Source organism: Rhinolophus sinicus, linkage group LG15 (assembly GCF_036562045.2).
Source record: "Rhinolophus sinicus isolate RSC01 linkage group LG15, ASM3656204v1, whole genome shotgun sequence".
Classification (NCBI taxonomy): Eukaryota; Metazoa; Chordata; class Mammalia; order Chiroptera; family Rhinolophidae; genus Rhinolophus; species Rhinolophus sinicus.
Genome location: NC_133764.1, coordinates 17,418,384 through 17,435,782, shown reverse-complemented (window position 1 = coordinate 17,435,782; position 17,399 = coordinate 17,418,384). Strand labels below are relative to the sequence as shown.

The 17,399-nt window shown below is 56.0% G+C and overlaps 1 protein-coding gene across 21 annotated transcripts in view; it reads right to left on the bottom strand.

Annotated features, from left to right (window-relative positions):
• Positions 1–17,399, bottom strand: part of MYO18A (myosin XVIIIA) — a 92,750-nt gene that overhangs the window by 17,983 nt on the left and 57,368 nt on the right. For all 21 annotated transcript variants that reach the window (XM_074319865.1, XM_074319879.1, XM_074319869.1 and 18 more), the window contains 16 exons: positions 16,765–16,951; positions 16,198–16,441; positions 13,656–13,765; positions 10,524–10,589; positions 7,041–7,169; positions 6,202–6,345; positions 5,732–5,821; positions 5,466–5,585; positions 5,151–5,262; positions 4,573–4,700; positions 4,089–4,243; positions 2,261–2,384; positions 1,972–2,172; positions 1,290–1,400; positions 720–824; positions 266–412 (listed from right to left, as the gene is read on the bottom strand). In XM_074319865.1, the coding sequence (XP_074175966.1) occupies positions 266–412; positions 720–824; positions 1,290–1,400; positions 1,972–2,172; positions 2,261–2,384; positions 4,089–4,243; positions 4,573–4,700; positions 5,151–5,262; positions 5,466–5,585; positions 5,732–5,821; positions 6,202–6,345; positions 7,041–7,169; positions 10,524–10,589; positions 13,656–13,765; positions 16,198–16,441; positions 16,765–16,951 (2,173 nt within the window). The remainder of the gene's footprint in view (positions 1–265; positions 413–719; positions 825–1,289; positions 1,401–1,971; positions 2,173–2,260; positions 2,385–4,088; positions 4,244–4,572; positions 4,701–5,150; positions 5,263–5,465; positions 5,586–5,731; positions 5,822–6,201; positions 6,346–7,040; positions 7,170–10,523; positions 10,590–13,655; positions 13,766–16,197; positions 16,442–16,764; positions 16,952–17,399) is intronic.

Sequence of the window (17,399 nt, the reverse complement as noted above, 5' to 3'; positions counted from 1 at the left end):
TATTGTGAGGCCTGCACAGGCACCTTGTCCTGTGACAAGGGTGGGTGCCAGGCCCCACCCACAGCATCCTGGGGCTTGGCGCTCATGCTGTATAGCAATGCACAGACCCTCTGGAGTCTGGATGCTATAAGCGGCGTCTCCCTGCTTCCCTGCCACCTTCCTTCCTAAAGACTCAAGAACCACTGAGAAGGACAAGAGGAAGAGAAAGAGAACAAAAAACGAGCTCAGTCGCTCCTGGAGCTGACGATATTCTCTCTGCAGGTACCTGGTTCTTCAGCTGGGCGATCTCCCTCTTGCTGGGTGCGTTGTTCTTCAGGTGGTCCAGCATGATCTGGGCATCTGCCAGCAGCGCCTTGGTGCGCTTCAGGTCTTTCCGGAGCCGCTTCTCTGACTCAAAGTCCCGCTGGTTCACCTGGGTGGACACCAGAAGTTGGGGCTCTGGGCTCCACCGAGAGGCCTCCTCCTGTCTTCCCCAAGCCCATGCATCACCCTTGCTCATATTCTCAGAGTTCCCCTAATGAGCAATGACAGTGGAAGTGCTAGGATCACGCCAGCCAATGAGAAAAGCCTGGGTGTGCAATGCATGGTTATCGCCTCCATTCCAGAGGTGATGACAGCATCCCCTTCCCCGTTCCCAGCTTTCTATGCCTAAGATTCCCATCCCTAAGACCGGATGGGGCAGCCAGCTGGCCACGCCCCAGACAGTGGTCTCTCCTCACCTGGTCACTGAGCGTGGTGAGCTTGCCCTCCAGCTCCCGCTTCTCTCGCAGCACCTTCTGCTTGTCCTCATACTCTTCCTCCAGCTGCACTTCCATTTGTTTTAACTGGAATAGCGTGGGGACAGAGGTCCATCAGCGTCTGGTGCCAGCCAGTCCCCTTTCCTTCTGGATTCCCCCACCCAGTGAAAACAGTGGGGCAGGGCTGAGCATGGATGACCCCAGAGGGGTCAGACCTTGAATTTGAAATTGTAAGGGTTTGAAAGCAGCTTGGAGGGGAGAGGGGGGATGGAAGGCCACGCACAGTGGCCCTGAGCCAGAGTGGGCAAGTCCCACTGAGACAAGCTAGTTGATTGCACAGAAAGCAGGGAGCGTGAGTTCCTCAAGGTCTGAGCTTCTCTACAAACCCTGAGAACACACATCCCAGCTAATGTCAAGAGGAGAGATTCCTGGTGCAGAACGGCAATGGGAGAGTGCCATTGGCTAAGACCAGGAAACAGAAATCCCCTTACTTTAAAGCAGTGATGGGGGAAGCGGTGTTTATACTGGACAGGTAAGTGCCCACTGTCTTACCTTCTTTTGACACGACTGCCGGGCCTCCTCCACCTCCTCATCCCGACTCTCCATCTCCTTGGAATGAGTCTGTCTCATCCGCTCCATCTCCATCTCAAGTCGCAGCTTAGCCTGGAAGTAGGTGGGAAGAGGGACTAGGTTCATTTCCCAGTGGTGCTCTGACCCCTGCCCACTGCACCCTGGTGGGCAGCTCTCCCCAGGCTCCGGAGCGGGGACCATCTCTGCAAGCAGTTCCCTTGGCTCCCACCTTGCTCCTGTGGCAGAGGGCTTCTCCAGAGAAGCGGAACTCCCTTACTGTGTAGGTGTCTAGGACAGGCCCAGGGAAGGCTGCCGGGGTGGGGCAACCCTGCAGCTTTTCCATTTGGTCTCCATGCTCGAGCTCCTTGAACTAACATGATGGCTCACTGGCAGGCCAGGTGGGCTCAGGGCCTTCTGGCTGCTGTGCATCCAGAGCCCCTCACCACTACAGCTCAGTCGGGATTTGCTCTTGCGGAAAGTACCACGAAAGCTTAATTATCTTCACATTGTGGCTGGTATAGATTAGGTACTCACTTAACATTTTGTGAATAAGGGAATGAACGAGCAAACAAATGACTGAATTTGGGGTCTTGCCTTCCTCTGGCCCACACCCCAGGGTAGCTCTGGGGACGGTGGTGCCTCCCTTCGCCAAGCCCTCCAGTACCTGTTCCAGCATCTGGATGGTCCCTGCCTGCTCGTCTAGCTCCTCTTCCTGATCCTTGACCTTGGCCTCCAGGTCCCGGAGCTGTTTCTTGACCTTGGCCAGAGAGGCTTCATCCTTGGACTCTTGGGAAGAAATGTCCTGGAGCTCAGCCTCCAGTGAGACGACCTTCTGGGTGAATCCCGCAATGTCCATGTCTTTTTCCTGGAGCAAAAGGGAAGATGATGCTGGCCCTGGGCTGGCCCTGGCCTGTGAGTGAGACGGCGCATGGAGGGTGGGCAGCCCCACGCACCTCTAGTTGCTGTTTCAGGCTGAAAGCCTCAGCAAGGAGCATGTCCTTCTCTCGCTGCAGCTTCTCCCGCTGTAGCTTCTCCCTCTGCGCCTCCTCGTGCGCCTGTGAGAGCTCGCTGTCAAACCTGTGAGGGAGCATGGCCATGGGGGCTCCATCAGACAAAGGAAGAATCCGGGTCTCCAGCACCCACAGGCTGCCAGGATGTGGTGCCACAGATATGGACAGGACGCAAGCAGAAGGGAGACTTGCAGCCTAAACATTCAGGGGTTACAGGTCAGGCCACCGAGGCCCTACTCAGCAACCTAGTCTAGGATGGGGGTGCATTTCACTGAATGGGTCCAAGAAGCCTTTTTACGAGGTGGGCCTAAGAGAACCCACAGACTGCTGCCATGGAAGAGGTGGACATAGTCTCGTCAGGCGTTGTCTCAACCTTTTCAATTTCAACAGATCAGGAATGAGGGCCCAGGGTGAGGGCAGAGAGGGCCTCAGGATGTATAGAAGTCCCTCGTCAACTCACTTTCTACAGTTCAATTCAGAAACTCTAGATGGAGCAGCCTGTGCCTGCCCCCAGTCTCAGCACCAGCATTTGGCCAGGCCAGCCTGCCTGAGTAATACCCATGTCACCACCAGGAGCCCCCACACAGAGCTGGACGCCAGCAGTCCCACTGTACCCAGCTGGCAGCGTGCTTTAATGGGGCACGCAGTCCACGGCTGGGCGCCTCTTTCTTCACTCCTTCACTTCTCAGCCTTCTATTTCCTGCCCAGTGACTTTAAGTAAGGAGCAGGTTGCTGAAATTCCTCTTAACACCTTCCCTGCACAGCTAATCAGGTTCCTGCAGAAAACTGAATAGCTCCACCCTACCCCAACTCCATATAAAAAAAAAAAAGTTAAGAAAACTCTGGGCAGCTGAAACCTAATGAGCTGCCCCGTAGGGAGTACGGCAAGACGGTAACTAGGCTGCACTGGCACTGTCATTGGGGTGCTCAGAAGGGGAGGTCCCTGCTCAGTGTGCCTGTCTCTAGGTAAAGGGAAAGTGGGGGTAAAGATAAGAACTAGGGAAGCAGGGAGTCACAGAGGGAGGAATATAAGACCTTCTTATTTCCTCTCACTCTGCAAAGCAGGCTCACCCAGGAGGCAGAGGGTAATCCCGGGTCACTGGGAGGACTCAGCTCTGCAGTTCTCACCCCCAGGGTCGTGAGTGTGGGGCTGCCCCTTTGCAAAGGCAACTAGTGCCTCTGCTGAGCACCCCTCCCCTGCAGAGGGGAGCCAGGCGCTGTTCCCACTCCCTGGGGCACCCTGCTGTTCCCAGGGTGTGTGGGTTCCTCGGTGTTGCTAATAAAGGCGTCCCATTCCCATCCCCAGCCAGGGAAATTAATTTAGATTGGATTTTCTCCTGTGCGGGCTGCCCCCCTCCTTTGTGCCATTAACATAATGAGATGGAAGTGGCACGGTAGTCTAATGACATTAGTCAGGAGAGTGTGTTGGAGTAGCTGAGGCAAGGGAGAGATGGGGCGCTGGGTGGGAACGAGGGGCAGGGCCGTGGTGGAGGAGGCCCTGCACAGGGCTTGGCTGGCGCCCATCCTTCCTGTTCTCAGCACATCGGGGAGCAGAGGGCTGAGCGGGCCCTCAGTGGGGATGTGGCCTGAGTCCTCCTCAGAGGTCAGGAGTGAGACCCGTTCACATTCCAGATCGACTGACTGGAAGGCAAGGACCCTGGCCAAGTTCAGGCCCTCCCTCCCTCCTTGCTTCCCTGGAGGGGGAGGCAGGGGGCCCTGTCTGGGGTTGTCCTAGGAAGTCCTCTGCGCCCAGGGCAGGGGACCCACCCACCTCCTCTGCTTCTTCTCCAGCTCATGGTTGCGGCCCTGCTGGCCCTCCAGGTGCAGCTTGGTGTCCTGCAGCTCAGCCGTCAGCCGCTGGCACTTCTTCTTGAGTTGCTGCAGAGCCCTCTGGCTCTCCTCACTATCTGCCTGCAGGTCCCCGAGCTAGGGGCCGAAATGGGATACAGGGTCAGTGGCCATTGAGAGGCCGGGGAGTATTGGGGGAGCAGGTAAGACGAAGGAAGTGGGTGAGTGAGGGGGAGACTCAGAGACGAGGGATGAAGTTCAGGGACATCCGGGGAACTAAGACACTTGAAGAACAGTGTGGCCTTGGCTGTCCCCTGCACCCAGAGGCAAACATGCCAACCCTCCCCTACTGCCCCCAGGGCCTGCCTGCGCTGGCCATTTACTGGCCATTCACTGGCCGACATGTGGCGCCAAGCCCCTCCCAGTTCCTCCCCGGCACAGGCCTCCATGGCTTCCAGCAGACTCACCCGCCTCTCCAGCTGCCGCTTGTTCTGCTGCTCTACCTCTAGCCTGTCCTCGAACTCCTGCTGGAGCCGCTTCTTGGTGAAGTCCACCTCCCGCACAGCTCGCTCATACTTCAGGCGCCACTCACCACCTGTGGGGTTGGCGGCAGACAAGGGAAGACTGAGCTTCTGAGAGTCCCCGAGAAAGGGCCGAGGGGAAGAAGGATGGGGCAGGGAGGGCCAGCAGGTGGAGTCAGCCAGAGGGATGCAAAAAGTCTCTGGAATGATGGCTTCCACCCAAGATGGCAGGAGCCACTAGCTGAGAGAAGACTAGAGAGGGTGAGGTGGCTATGTGTGCTACTGTCTCCCCAGGGACTGCCAGACCTTGGCCCTCAGATGTTATCATTACCATGGTTGTTACAGTCCTCTAAGATAATCCCCTGCATTTATTGGCACGTCTACTTTCTATCTACTTATTGCACTTTAGCCTTATAACAGACTCTACCCGGGAGACAGGCTGGACAAGGGGTGTGGTAACCCAGGCATGGGCATCAGCGCTTGCCACTTAGGCCACTGCCGAGCTCTTCCAGCCTCAGACCCACCTGCGTCGTCATCATCCACTTCCCCGTTGATCTCCGCTGCCCGGATGAGACGGGCCTCCATCACCTCCATTTCCATCACCTCCATTTGCTTCTTCAGTGCATCGTACTGGGTCTGCAGGAGAGGAGGGGAGGAGGTGTGCCATTCCACCCCCTCACTCAGTACCCCCGCACCCCTGAACCACAGATCGTGGTCACGTGCTTACCCAGGGCAGACAGGGGTGCTGGGTTAGTGGCAAAGCTGCCACCTGTCTTTGGGGGAAGCAGATGGGCACTAGAGTGTGGCCGCCGCTGTCTTCACCCTGGCCCTGTCCTCACCTGCAGCTCCTTCATCTCCTTCTCAGCTCGGAGCCTCTCCGCGGTCTCCGCGTCCAGCAGCTGGGAGGCGGACTCTCCCGTGTTACGTTCATCCGTCAGCTCCGATGTCAGCTCCGAGATCTGGGGTGGGGGGAGGGAGATGCCACCAGTTGAAATGCCTGCCTCACTCAGCTGGAACGCGGGGGGCGGGGGGGGGGGGACCTCCTGGGCCCAGCCAGCCTCCCCGCGGAGGTGGGCCAGTCTGTCTGGTGTGAGGAGTCACTCACCCGGCTCTCCAGCCGGTCACTGTTGAGCCGCAGCTCATTCCGCTCCTTCTCCACCTTCTCAAGCTTGCTCCGCAGCTGCTGGATCTCTTCCTAGGGTGCAGTAAGGAGGGCAAAGTGAGCCAGAGGCTCTACAAGAGGTTGGGGCCCACGATCTGCACCCTTGGGGTGAATGAAGCTGGTGAAGCTCGGGCTAGTACACAAGGGAACAGGAAGCCACTGCCTCCCAGGGGCTCCTTCCCTAGACCCTTCCCCATATGCCGAGGCTGCCCAAGATTTTATACCTAAGAGGCTACCCAGGGGCTCAGCCAGCATCCCGGCGGATGACTTCTGTTTGATGGGCATAGTTCAAGGTCATCAGCTTTAGGGACTAAACAAAGGAGCACTTGGGAGCGGACAAGACTCTCGCCCCCATGGATGAACTCCAGTCCTTTTCCTCTCAGTGACCAGGCCCTCCCTGGGCTTTGACATACGTCTTTGTTCCGGATCTGCTCCTCGGACAGCTGCACCTCAATGAGGGGTCGTACAGTGGTAAAGAGCTTCCACCAGGGCCAGTCCTTCACGCCTTTGTTCTTCTTGATGTTCTTCTGCACACAGCGAATAGCCAGGTCCTGGATCTAAGGTGGGGTGGGAGCGGCACACAGTGGGGCTCTCAGTCCCAGGCCTGGCCAGGATCCTCCCCGCTGGGCTGCTTCTCTGGCCCTCTGACCTGGAGGCAAACGCTCCCTCTGCACCCAGCCTCCCTCCATCTCTCCGAGGTTGGGTGACAGAGAGCCAGGCCCTGGGAGCACTGCATTGGGCACTAACCGCTCCGCCATCGTTAGGAATAACTTCATCTGCTTTATTTGCTGCCTTATTATTTCCACCACCCTGGCCTGGATGTGCTATAAAACCTAATCTTGCTGAAACACAAGAGGCGGCGGTGCCGGCTGTTTTATGGACTTGCTAATAAGAAAAGGAGTCGCTGACACAGCTCCTTAATCTTCATGGAGCAGCCTATGATCCAGAGCCCACCTTTGCCTGGGCCCTGCTCCCCCACCCCACCCTAACCCTTGGACCAGGCCACATGGCCCCATCACTGGGCATACCAGCACTCTCACTGGCACCAGGGAGCTGCCCATTCTCCATCCTGGCCCAGGGCATGGCCGCCCTGGGAGGTCTCTGCCTCTTCTCCCCCAGATAACAATAACCCATAGCTCCAAGACTAGCTTCCTGCCCCTGCATGTTCCCTCCAGTTCTCCACCCCAACCCAGGAACTCAGCTCTGCCCAGCTAGGCTGGGCTGGGGGACGAGGATGTCCCTGGAGCAGCACCTTTTTTTTCTTGAAGTGCTGGCGGGCCAGGTAGCCCCTGCAAGCTGCCTGGAACAGGGTTAGGTTCCTGCTGGTTTGCTCATCCCGTTGCTCCTCCAGCCGTGCCAATGTGCCCGCCCGGAAGAACACCTGTGGAGAAGCAGGCCGGGTGAAGGCAGGAGACCGGGACAGGGCAGCCCCGCCGAGGAAACCAGCAGGCCCAGAAGTGTGGCCCTTGGCCTGGGAAGAGCCTGAAAATCCAAGTGTCCAAGAGAATAGGGAAGGAGCAAGAAGAGGCCCCAGCCAGGAAGGCTGAAGGAGGAGGGCCAAGCTGGGGGGTGGGGAGGTTTGGGAAGGGGAGGAGTAAGAAGGGAAATCTAGCTTCAAAGAGAGATGAAAGCAGAGGAAAGCCAAGGGAAGGTATTAGGAAAGAAGTAAATGAAGCAGCCACTGGTCAAATGGGGAGAGGACAGCCCTCAGCAACATCCACGGTGGCTTCTTCTTCCCCCAGGACTGCCAGCGACACTGTCCATGCCCCTGTGCCCACTGCCCACCACAGGGCCCAACTGCCTCTGGCATCCAGCTGCTTGGGATCAGGTAAAGCGGATGGTGGTGTATGTGTGTAAGAAGGAAAAGGTCCTGGGGCGGCCGGTTAGCTCAGTCGGTTAGAGTGCAGTGCTCTTAACAACAAGGTCGCCGGTTCGATCCCCACATGGGTCACTGTGAGCTGTGCCCTCCACAACTAGGTTAAAACAACTACTTGAGTTGGAGCTGATGGGGCCTGGAAAAACACGCTTAAAATAAATGAAAGTTTAAAAAAAAGAGAGAGAGAGAGAGAAGAAAAAGGTCCAGGAAGCAGTATGCAGAGAAAGGGGAGTGGGGAATGAGTAGAGGCCCCTTCTCTGTACCCTCTCTGCTCAGTTTCATTTCAGACATCTCCTCTTTCAAGTGCCAACACCCCACCCCCACCCACACACCCAGGTTTCATCTCTTGAAGAAGCCAGTGTGGTGGGTGCAAGTTGGCCCAGTCAAGGGACCTGTCATACAGGTTTGGGGGCTGGAGGGCAGATGTGAGAAGAACCAGCTGGAAACCCCCACACCCAGCTTTTCCTCTCCCTCTTTGGTGGCCTGAGCTGGGGCTGGATAAAAGTTTCACTGCTAAGAGAGGAAGAAGAGCGGGGAAAATGGTCAGGTGAAAAGAAGGCTCTAGTTTCCTTAGAGAGGGCAAAAGGATACCTAGGTATATACCCACCTCCACCTTGCCCGGCACACAGAAAATTCCCTTTTGTGGGGCAAAGTGAAGATGTGAATTGAACTCCATGGGAAACACTCAGAACCATTAGGTAGAGTATCCCCAGGCCTCCCCTCAGGGGAAAAATGGGGAGAGGGCCTATACTCTCTGCTGAGAAAGCTTTGCCTCTGGCGACTCTGTGGAAACCTAGTCCCCTAAGGCTGGCCTGGGAGAAAGCCAGCTCAGTTCTCTAAGACACTTCCCCACATCCCACCGGCAGGGCTGAGCGTCTGAGATCTCCCATGGGTCCTGAGTCCCACCTGAGCCTTGATTTTCCACAATGTGTGAGCCTGAGATCCCCCCAGGGGCCACGATTCTCCCAGAGGGGGAAAATCTTGCCAGGGGTCAGCACACATGGTTGTCTGACTAGAGCGGAAGTAAGGTGCCAGGTGGGGGGCAGAGAATGGCTCGGAAACACAATGCAAAGAGAAAGGATGTTCTAGAGGCTAGTGCTGCCTCAAACCTCTCTTGAACAGCGATACGTTTGTGAGGCTAGGAGTCCTTCTGAGTGTTAGGGGAAGGCTCGCGGCCATCTCGTCTCCAACACACCCATCCATACAAATCTTACAAACAACAGGAGGCTCCCAGACCCCCAATGCCTTTGCCTCGACCAAGGTCCTGTGGGCTCAGATTGAGCTCCTCCCTTGTCTGACGCAGTGTGACAAACAGTGACCACCAGCCAGTGTTGATCATAGCTTAGAAGTCCTGAAACTTCTTTCCCAAACCAGATGTGAGCAAACATCCACCCCTACCCCTAATTTTGCCCAGAGCAGGAGTGAACCCTGGGACTCGACTGCCTCAGCCAGGCACTGGGATGATGCAGAGGGACTAAAATGACAGCCGGGAAGAGGACCAGCCTGTACAGGCCCTCTCCTGCCCAAGACATGCCTTAGAGGAGGTGCCACTCGCAATGCCAGCCAGCAGCAGCTCAGCTTGCCAGAGGGGCAGGAGCCCACGCAGGCAGACACCAAGCGGCTGAAGTGAAAACTTTGACTGCAGGCTTCCCAGGGAAGAAACTCAACTAGCAGCCTGGAGACTCCCCATCTCCACACAGGGCTGAGAGACATTTGGGGAGGGGGAGACAGAGGAGGTAAGCCAGACAGCAGAAACCAAAACCAGAAAAATGACATAGAAAGAGAGTGGGACGCAGAAGACACAGACACCAAGAAAAGAAACAGAAGAGTAGAACCAGAAACTGAGGGCTAGAAACCAGCAGGGACCGCCAGTGCCAAAAGGACAAGGGAACACTAGGCACAACAAAAACAAAGATAGGGTGAGGGGACAGGAAAGGGATTCCCAGTGAGGGAGGGGGCGCGAGAAACCAAAAACTGACTCAGTGCAGCACAGAGAGAAGACAGTGGACCAGCAAGAGTTGAGCCTTTTTTGTAAGTCTCCCCTTCCAGCTCACGCTCCCTACACGGCCCCGCGACCTGGGGTTCCTTCCCTGTCTGCTGACAGATGAACAGGTCTACACCCCACCGCCCACCCCCCGGCGTTCCCAACTGCTCTCCCTCCCACCACAGCCCTTGGAGCACATACGTGGATGCCGCTGGTCAAAACTCCCAGTCTCAGGAGAGAGGGGTATGAGGGGTTCCCTGCGCCGTGGGAGGGACGCTCGGCTGACCCTTTGGTGTGGAGTGATGTGGCAGACTGGCACCTAGGGCCAGGCGTGCCTGCCTTTTATGCACCACGTTCCATTCCGATGAGGAATGTGCCCCGTGGGAGGGTGGTGGCGGCACAGCCTTGCCATGTCCTGCTTGTCCTGGGACGCTGGCAGCCCTGGACAACTTGCCAAAGGGGGCTCTGCCCTCTGGAGCACTCTGCCTATTGGCTTCCTGCTTCTCCAAACTCCCTTCTCTTCTGTCTTCCCCACTTCCCATACCAGGACCCAGGTCAAGTTCAGGGCCACCTTCCAACCCACTCCCTCCTGACATCACAGAGGTGTTCACAACACTGAACAAGCCAGTTATTCAGAGGGAGGGAAAGTGAAGTTTGCTGCAGCTGGAATATCTAACTTCCCGGCCTCCAGCCCCGAATGGGGCGCTTGAGAGGAAGAGCAGCCCCAGAGTGGCTGGGGGGGCAAGACTCCGAAGGGACCCCAGGACACTCCTGATGTTGGACGGAGCAGGGAGGGCAGGAGGGGGAGGGTCACCCATGTGGACAGGGGGACCAGAGAGTAAGGGCCTGACTGCCTTCCCGTAGGAATAACTCACCCGGCTCAGGCCCATGCAGCAGCTGCTCTTCTCCAGGTCCAAGGACTCCAGCAGCTCCTCCACCGCCTGCAGAGAGAAGCCTCTGTCAGGGGGCCCACCCAGGGACTCCCCGTCTCCATGCAGGGCTTCGCGGCCTCCATTCAGAGTCCCTTATGTATTCGACAAGCACTTTCAGCAGGCTTCCACTGAAAGGAGGGTCAGGCACTGTGCTAGATTCTGGGGCTGTCAGGATGCCCACAGGACGAGCGATCTTTTCTGGGAGCGAGACAAGTGAATTACTGAGGTACGTAGAGGAGGAAGCATCTAAGTCAGACAGGGGGAAGGTGGAAGGCATCCCAAAGGAGGTGTTGCCTGCGCTGAGCCCTTACATACAAGTAAAAATTAGCCAAAGTCAGGAGAAGGCATTGCAGGGAGATGCCATTTCAGGGAGCGGGCATTTCAGGCAGAGGGACTAGCACGAGCAAAGGCATGGAAGCACAAGACACAGAATGAACCGAGAAAAGTGTTCATAGTTGGCACAACTTGGAGTGAAGGGGGTGCAGTTAATGTACAACCAGAGAGGTAGACAGTTGCCAAAGTATGTGGAGCCAGTATGCTGAGAGCCCCTGAAGGGTTTGCTCAGGGAGGGACATGATCAGATTTTCATTCTACAAAGATCCTAGTGGCACAAGGGCGGATGGACGGAGATCTCCTTAGGCAGCTACTGAAGTAATCCACAGACGAGAAGGCCAGAGCTTGACCGGAAGGGAAGAAAGGAGGGGAAAAACGAGGAGATGTGAAGGAGACAGAGCTTTGGCAGGTGTGGGGGAGGGGCAGATGAGAGGAAGGAAGCTAGGAACATACTGAGGTTTCTGACTTATGGAACTAATTAAATAATGGTGCCATTCTTCAAGGTAGAGAATACAAGAGAAAGAATAAGTTTGTTTGAGAGGAGTTGTAGTCAGTTTGGTTTGACCATGCTGAGTTTGAGGTGCTATAAGGCATACAGGCAGAGAAGTCCAGAACGCAGTCAGCTAGGAATGCACGTCTGGAGTTCAGGAGAGAGGCCTGGGCTAGAGGTATTGATTTGAAAGTCATCAATATACATGTGGTAATTGAAGTGACGAGTGTGAATGAGGTTGCTTCGGAAGAGGGTTGTAGAACAGAAAACACATATAGCCAAGGAAAGTGTCTTAGAGAAGAGAGAGATCTCTATTTCAGGAACCAGTCGAAGAAGGGCAGCTCAGACAGACTGAAAAAGAAAGAATAGAGAGACAAGGGGAAAAGCAGGAGCGGCAGCAAAGCAGCTGAGCAGAGAATGTTTCAAAAAGAACAGAGTTGTCTACATTCACATATTGCCAAGAAGCACAGAAAAGTGTCCACTAGCTCTGGCAACGTGAAGGGCGTGTGGAGACAAGAAGACCAGTCCCAGGGTGTCAGGGACGGGAACCAGGCAGCTGTGGGCGGAGGAATGAATGGCAGCGGGGTGGGGAACAGCCGGAGCAGAGTAAGTGTTGATGGCATGGGCAGGTGGGAGACAGGTAATAGTCCGGCATGAGAGAGGGTTGACAGAAGGCTCCTGTTTGAGAGCAACGTCTATGGAATGTTTCTCCACTAAGAAAAGAGCCAGCAGAGAAGGAGAGGCTGAGGGACAGGAGAGAAGAGTTACCACCAACGGAGCAGGTCTCCAGGGAGACTAAAGGGAATGGGTTCCAGAGCACAGGCAGAAGGGACTGCACGAGGAGAGGGACGCTTCTCCCACCCAGACAGGAGGGCTGGGGAAGATGAAGAACAGTGCACAAAAGACAGAGAAGGAAGTTGGAGCCTCGATTATATTAGCGTTTAGAGGCAAGGTCAACTGCTGGGAAGATGACCCAGAACGGTGAGGTTGGGGAGGGTTTGAGGAGAAAGGTGGAGAATGGAATATCAGGGAAGGAGCTTAGAAGGGGGACCAGGTAAGGATGGAGCACATGGAAAGCTTGCCAGGCGACTCCACGGGCCCAGGTGAGGCTGGAGACCACGAAGCTGTAGGAATTCGAGTCTACATGGTTATATCGTTTCTCCCACAGCAACTTGGGAGCCCCAAGCTTAGTAGGGCAGATGCCCAAAGCTGGCCGTTCAGGGTGGGGTTAGGCAAGGCAGGTGCTCAGGACGGCTGAGGGCGATGGAAGGCCAAGTGACTGGAGGGCTGGACCACAGCGTTGTGGTTGAGTGGGAGGGGAAGTAAAGTCAGAAAGGAATGGACAGAGTAAAGAAGATGGAGTGGAGTCAGAAAGGAGAGGTCTTGATGGAGTCAAAGAGCAGGTGTCCCGAGAGGAAGAGGGGAGTGAGATGCACAGGTAGGAGTCTGAGGTCAGAGAAGGCTGCACTGGAATTTAAGACTTGAGAGGCGGAGCATTTCCAGGGATGACAAGGTGCTGGGTGTAGCCATGAGTGGGCGGCTGGAATGGAGGTCAAGGGTCAGAGAGAAGGGAGTGTGGGGCAGGTCACCCACATTCATACCGAGATCGCCCTGGACACTGGCAGGTCCTGGATGGCAAGGGTGGGGAGGTCTCTGAGGCCACCATGAATGTGGGTCTGTGACTCGGGGCAAGGGGACGGGGTTTGTGCTCTGTTCTGCAAGTACTCTCCCTTTTAGGGAAGCCATCCTAAGCGCTGAGATGCTTTCAGAGTCAGGATGGGTGCCTGAGGCCAAGCACAGTAAAGGAGGGTTTGTCTGCTCAAGGGGCACTTCCGGGGGTCAAGGTGACAGCCTAGAATGGCAGGGAGACATCCCCTCCTACAGCCAGGAATTCACCAACCCAGGCTGACAAGGAGCCCGGAGCCTCAGGCTGACTGCGGCACAGCCTCCTCTGTAGGCACACCAAAAATCCAGTTCCTATCTGCCACCTGGGAGGCTCTGGGAGGACGGAGTGGCTCACCAGACAGCAGACACCCCCACCTTAGGCCTCAAGAGCTGGAAGACTTTGATTCCTGTAGTCCATACCCCCGGCTGCCTTCTCCCACTGCCACAGCTTGGCTGCCATGTGCCCCTGCCCTGCTTCCAAAACCAGAAGCCTGAGCAAGGGCCAGCCCGGCTCCCTCTAGGCAAGGAAGGTCAGGAGCCTGAGCAGAGGGAGGGGAGTCTGGGGGGGCTCTGAGGCCCAGACCTACCCGTTTTTCATCCACCACGATGTAGTTGCGTCCGTGTTTCTTGGTCAGGTGTGGGGCCAGGACGTCAAAGCGGCGGCGGAACTCGGAAAACACCATGTGGTCAGGGTAACCTAGAGAGACAGCAGGTCAGGGCCAGGTCTGTCAGTGGCTTGCCTGCTCCCAGTGGGGTGCCCGGGCAGCCGGAGGGGAGAGTCACCTGAAGGGGAAGAAACGGCTGCAGGAGGAGAGCCTGAGGTGGAGGACAGCCCAGGAAAGGAGAGCAGAGAGGAAGGAGGCTGGGGCGAGGGACTGGAGGCCGACAAGACATTGGGCGGCCCCACAGGGGGTTGCAGGGTTTGAAAGGGGAACAGGTTCTTTTAGAGGGAAGCAAGTTCCCCATCAGTGAGGCATGCCAACGGGGAATGGCTGACCATCTGGAAGGAATGCTATGGAAATCAAAGCCTGGATGGCCTCTAAGATGCTTTCTAACCCTCCAAGTCTACGACTCTGTTATAACCCAGAGAGAACAATGTCTTGAGGACTTTATAAGAAGAAAACAAAAATAGGGCATTAGAGAATAGCTGAGAAGAAAAGTGCATAGGCTTAGGGGTAGAATCCTGGCCCTGGCTTCTAGTATGTGACCTTGAACAAGTCACTGAACCTCTCTGAGTCTTGGTTTTCTCATCTTCAAATGGGGGCCCTATCGCTTAGCTCTCATTTCTCTTAAATGAGAAAATATGTAGAAAGCACAGCTTGGCTCCCTTGGTGGGTGTTCAATAAAATGTTCCCTTCCTTTTCTTAATCCATTGAAGCAGGACATCAGAAAGGGCTCTCTTCCTGCCCCCATCCTGACCTTGAGTCCTAGGCCAGGTGACAAAAAAGACTTGTAGATTCTCTTTCCCTAGAGTATCGCCTCTAACAGAGAACCCCTACTGTCTGGGCTTGAGGTCGGGGCAAGAATGTGATGGCTTCTGGGTAGCAGCAAGGTCAGGATGGCGGCCAGCAGGAGGTTACTCCATGTCACCCTGAGAATACCTGCGCTCACAGTAGAGGACCAAGAGACCCACTCCTACAGAATCACAGAATTTCAAACCGACAAGGGTCTGAGACTAGATACAGCTCATCTTCCAGACTGGAAACTGAGGCCTGAGACTGCCTTGCTCAAGGTCACAAAGGCTGTGGCTGGAGGCAGAACTGGACTTCAGACTCGGGCTCCCGACAGCCAGTCGGGGGCTCCCTCCACTATACCCGCCTAGCTAGCTCTGGGAAACCCTCCAACGGGGAGACGAGGCTGATGCATGTGCCTGATAATTGAAACAGGAGGCGGGGGCCGCTGAGGGGCCAAGACAAAGTGAGCTATTGATTGTATCTGAATTGCAATTAAATTGATGGGCCAGGATAGCAGGTCCGGACGCCTGGCATCTTAATTAATCATCAGTGCTATCGATGGTGGCTGGGGGCTGAGTGAGGCGGAGAGGGGGGGGCCCTGCTGCTGCTGGTCTCATCGATCTGCTTGTTTGAGTAAAGCACATTGATTTTGGTTCAGAGCGGTAACAATCTGGTTTTGAAATAATAAACACCAACTCCATATCAAGACGTGGGGACAGATCGATGATTTATTTAGAGCAGGGCAGGGAGCCCGTTTCCTGGCTTTGCTGCTGAGGAAAAGTGACGGTGCCCATAGGGAACTGGGTGGGAGGGACCCTGCCTGCTCTCCTAGCTAAGGAAAAAAGGGCAGAAACCTGGCAACTCACAACTTCTCAGGAAAATGAAACCCTGCTTGGGAGGCATGAACTGGGAAGCTGGTCTGCTTGGGTCAAATCTCACCCTGCCACTCATGAGCTGTGTGACCTTGGGCAAGCTACTTAATCTCTCTGAGCCTCGGTCTCCTCATCTGGGAATGATAATCGTACTTACATCTCATGAGGCTGCTGTGAGATTAAATGAGCTAATGTATGTGATGAGTTTAGTATAGCGTCTAGTATACCACAAATACTCTAAGGACGTTAACTACTATTATATCACCCTCTCTGTTCTCTCCTCCGGATGGATCCATAAAAAGAGTTCGTCCGACCTTTCTGAGGGAATTTTAAGTACTTCAGAAAGACTTAGCACCTCATTTCTCATTGGGGCGCTGGCCCAGCCATCTGCCTGCTCTTGGAGGTCGTTACCGCCACTGAGCATATGGCTCCACGAGGGCACTGAGTCTGCTGCTGTGGGCAGAGCTGACCCGTCCGAACGAGGGAAGGGGATGCTGGGGAGCTGTGGAAACAGGGCACGTGGAGCGGGGAGGGCAGGGGGATACAGAGGACTGGAATACGGAAGGGAGAGGAGGCAGAGGGAAGTCAGCAAGGTAGAGCGAAAAAGAAAAAACAGACTGGGCTGGAGTGACAAGAAGAGAGACCCCACAGAGGAGGTACCGGAGCAGAAAAGCGATCGAGGGCCAGTCCAGAGACAGGAGGGGAACAGCCCTCCCCTAGCCCCATAGGCCCCATTTGGGAGGGGGAGGGGCGGGGCAGCTCCAGAAAAGAGAAGCAGGAGTTGAGAGGGAAGGAGGCCCCACCTTGGCGGTACATGCGCATGGCATCCAGCAGGCGAGAGCCACGGAGCTGGGCCCGGAGCAGGGGCACATCCAACTGCAGGAGCCCAGCCTCGCAGTGGTCTCCTGAAGGCAGATCCAGCTCGCTGCTGCTGCTGACTCGGCGGCAGGAGGCAGAACGGGACTCCCCAGCCCAGCCCTCCGCCACAGGCAGGAAGCAGTGCACGAAATGCAGCTTCGACTTCTTGATGGTGTCAATGAGGGCATCCTGCCAAAGGGGAAGGGACAGCCCTCAGTGGACTCTGATGGCCCAGCCCGTGCCCAGAAGAACAGGGACTAGTGCCAGCACTGCCACTCCTTGCAGATGGCAGGTGTCCCACCACTGGCCAAGACATACTGAGCCTGGACAACTCTGCCCTCAGCAGGCCTGAGTGGCCACTCAGGCAGCAGCACTGCAAAGGGGACCCCACCAACAGCCATCAGGCCAGAGTAGGACACCAAGCAGGCCCTGGGTGACCTGAGTGTGTGCAGAATGCGCAGGCTACCTGCAGGGGTGAGAAAGGACGCTGGGGCCTGGGCTGGCACACTCACCACCTGCAGCTTAACCTGGATGCACAGCGACTTCTTCTTCACAGCCGCCATGCCCGTGGTGAATGTCTTCCGCATGCTGGCGGCCCGGCGCAGTGCCAGCTGTGAGCCGCCCTCCAGGCCCGCAATGGAGCCCGAGAGCACCGTGGCGCTGCCCGCTCGGCCCACAAACAGGTTGCTGATGATTTTTCTGCCAGAGGCGGGAGAGCAAAGGAAGGAAAGAAGTCACTTTCATGGAGCAGTAGAGGCCGTTCCTTCTCCAAGCTCCTAGGAAGCCAAACAACCCCTGCACCCCTGTGGCCAGGGGCCTGGGCTCGCTGGGCTGGGGCTGCATGTTCCACACCCTACGGAGAAACTCGAGAGAAATCTCCACATAGTGAGAAGAGAAAACCAGGGTGGGTAGAAGCCGAGGGGTAGGGAGGGATTGAACAGAGTGGGCGATCTGTTCCCCATCACCAGGGAGGGTAGAGGAGGGAAAGGGGTGCCCATCTTGCAGGAGACAGTAGAAGAACTTAACATCTGACAGAAGATAGAATCTACTATTTCATCTACTGGTCATTACCCATCTCCCCCTGCTAGAACGTAAACTCCACACAGGCAGGATTTGTGTTTTATTCATTGGCACAGAGTAGGTGCCG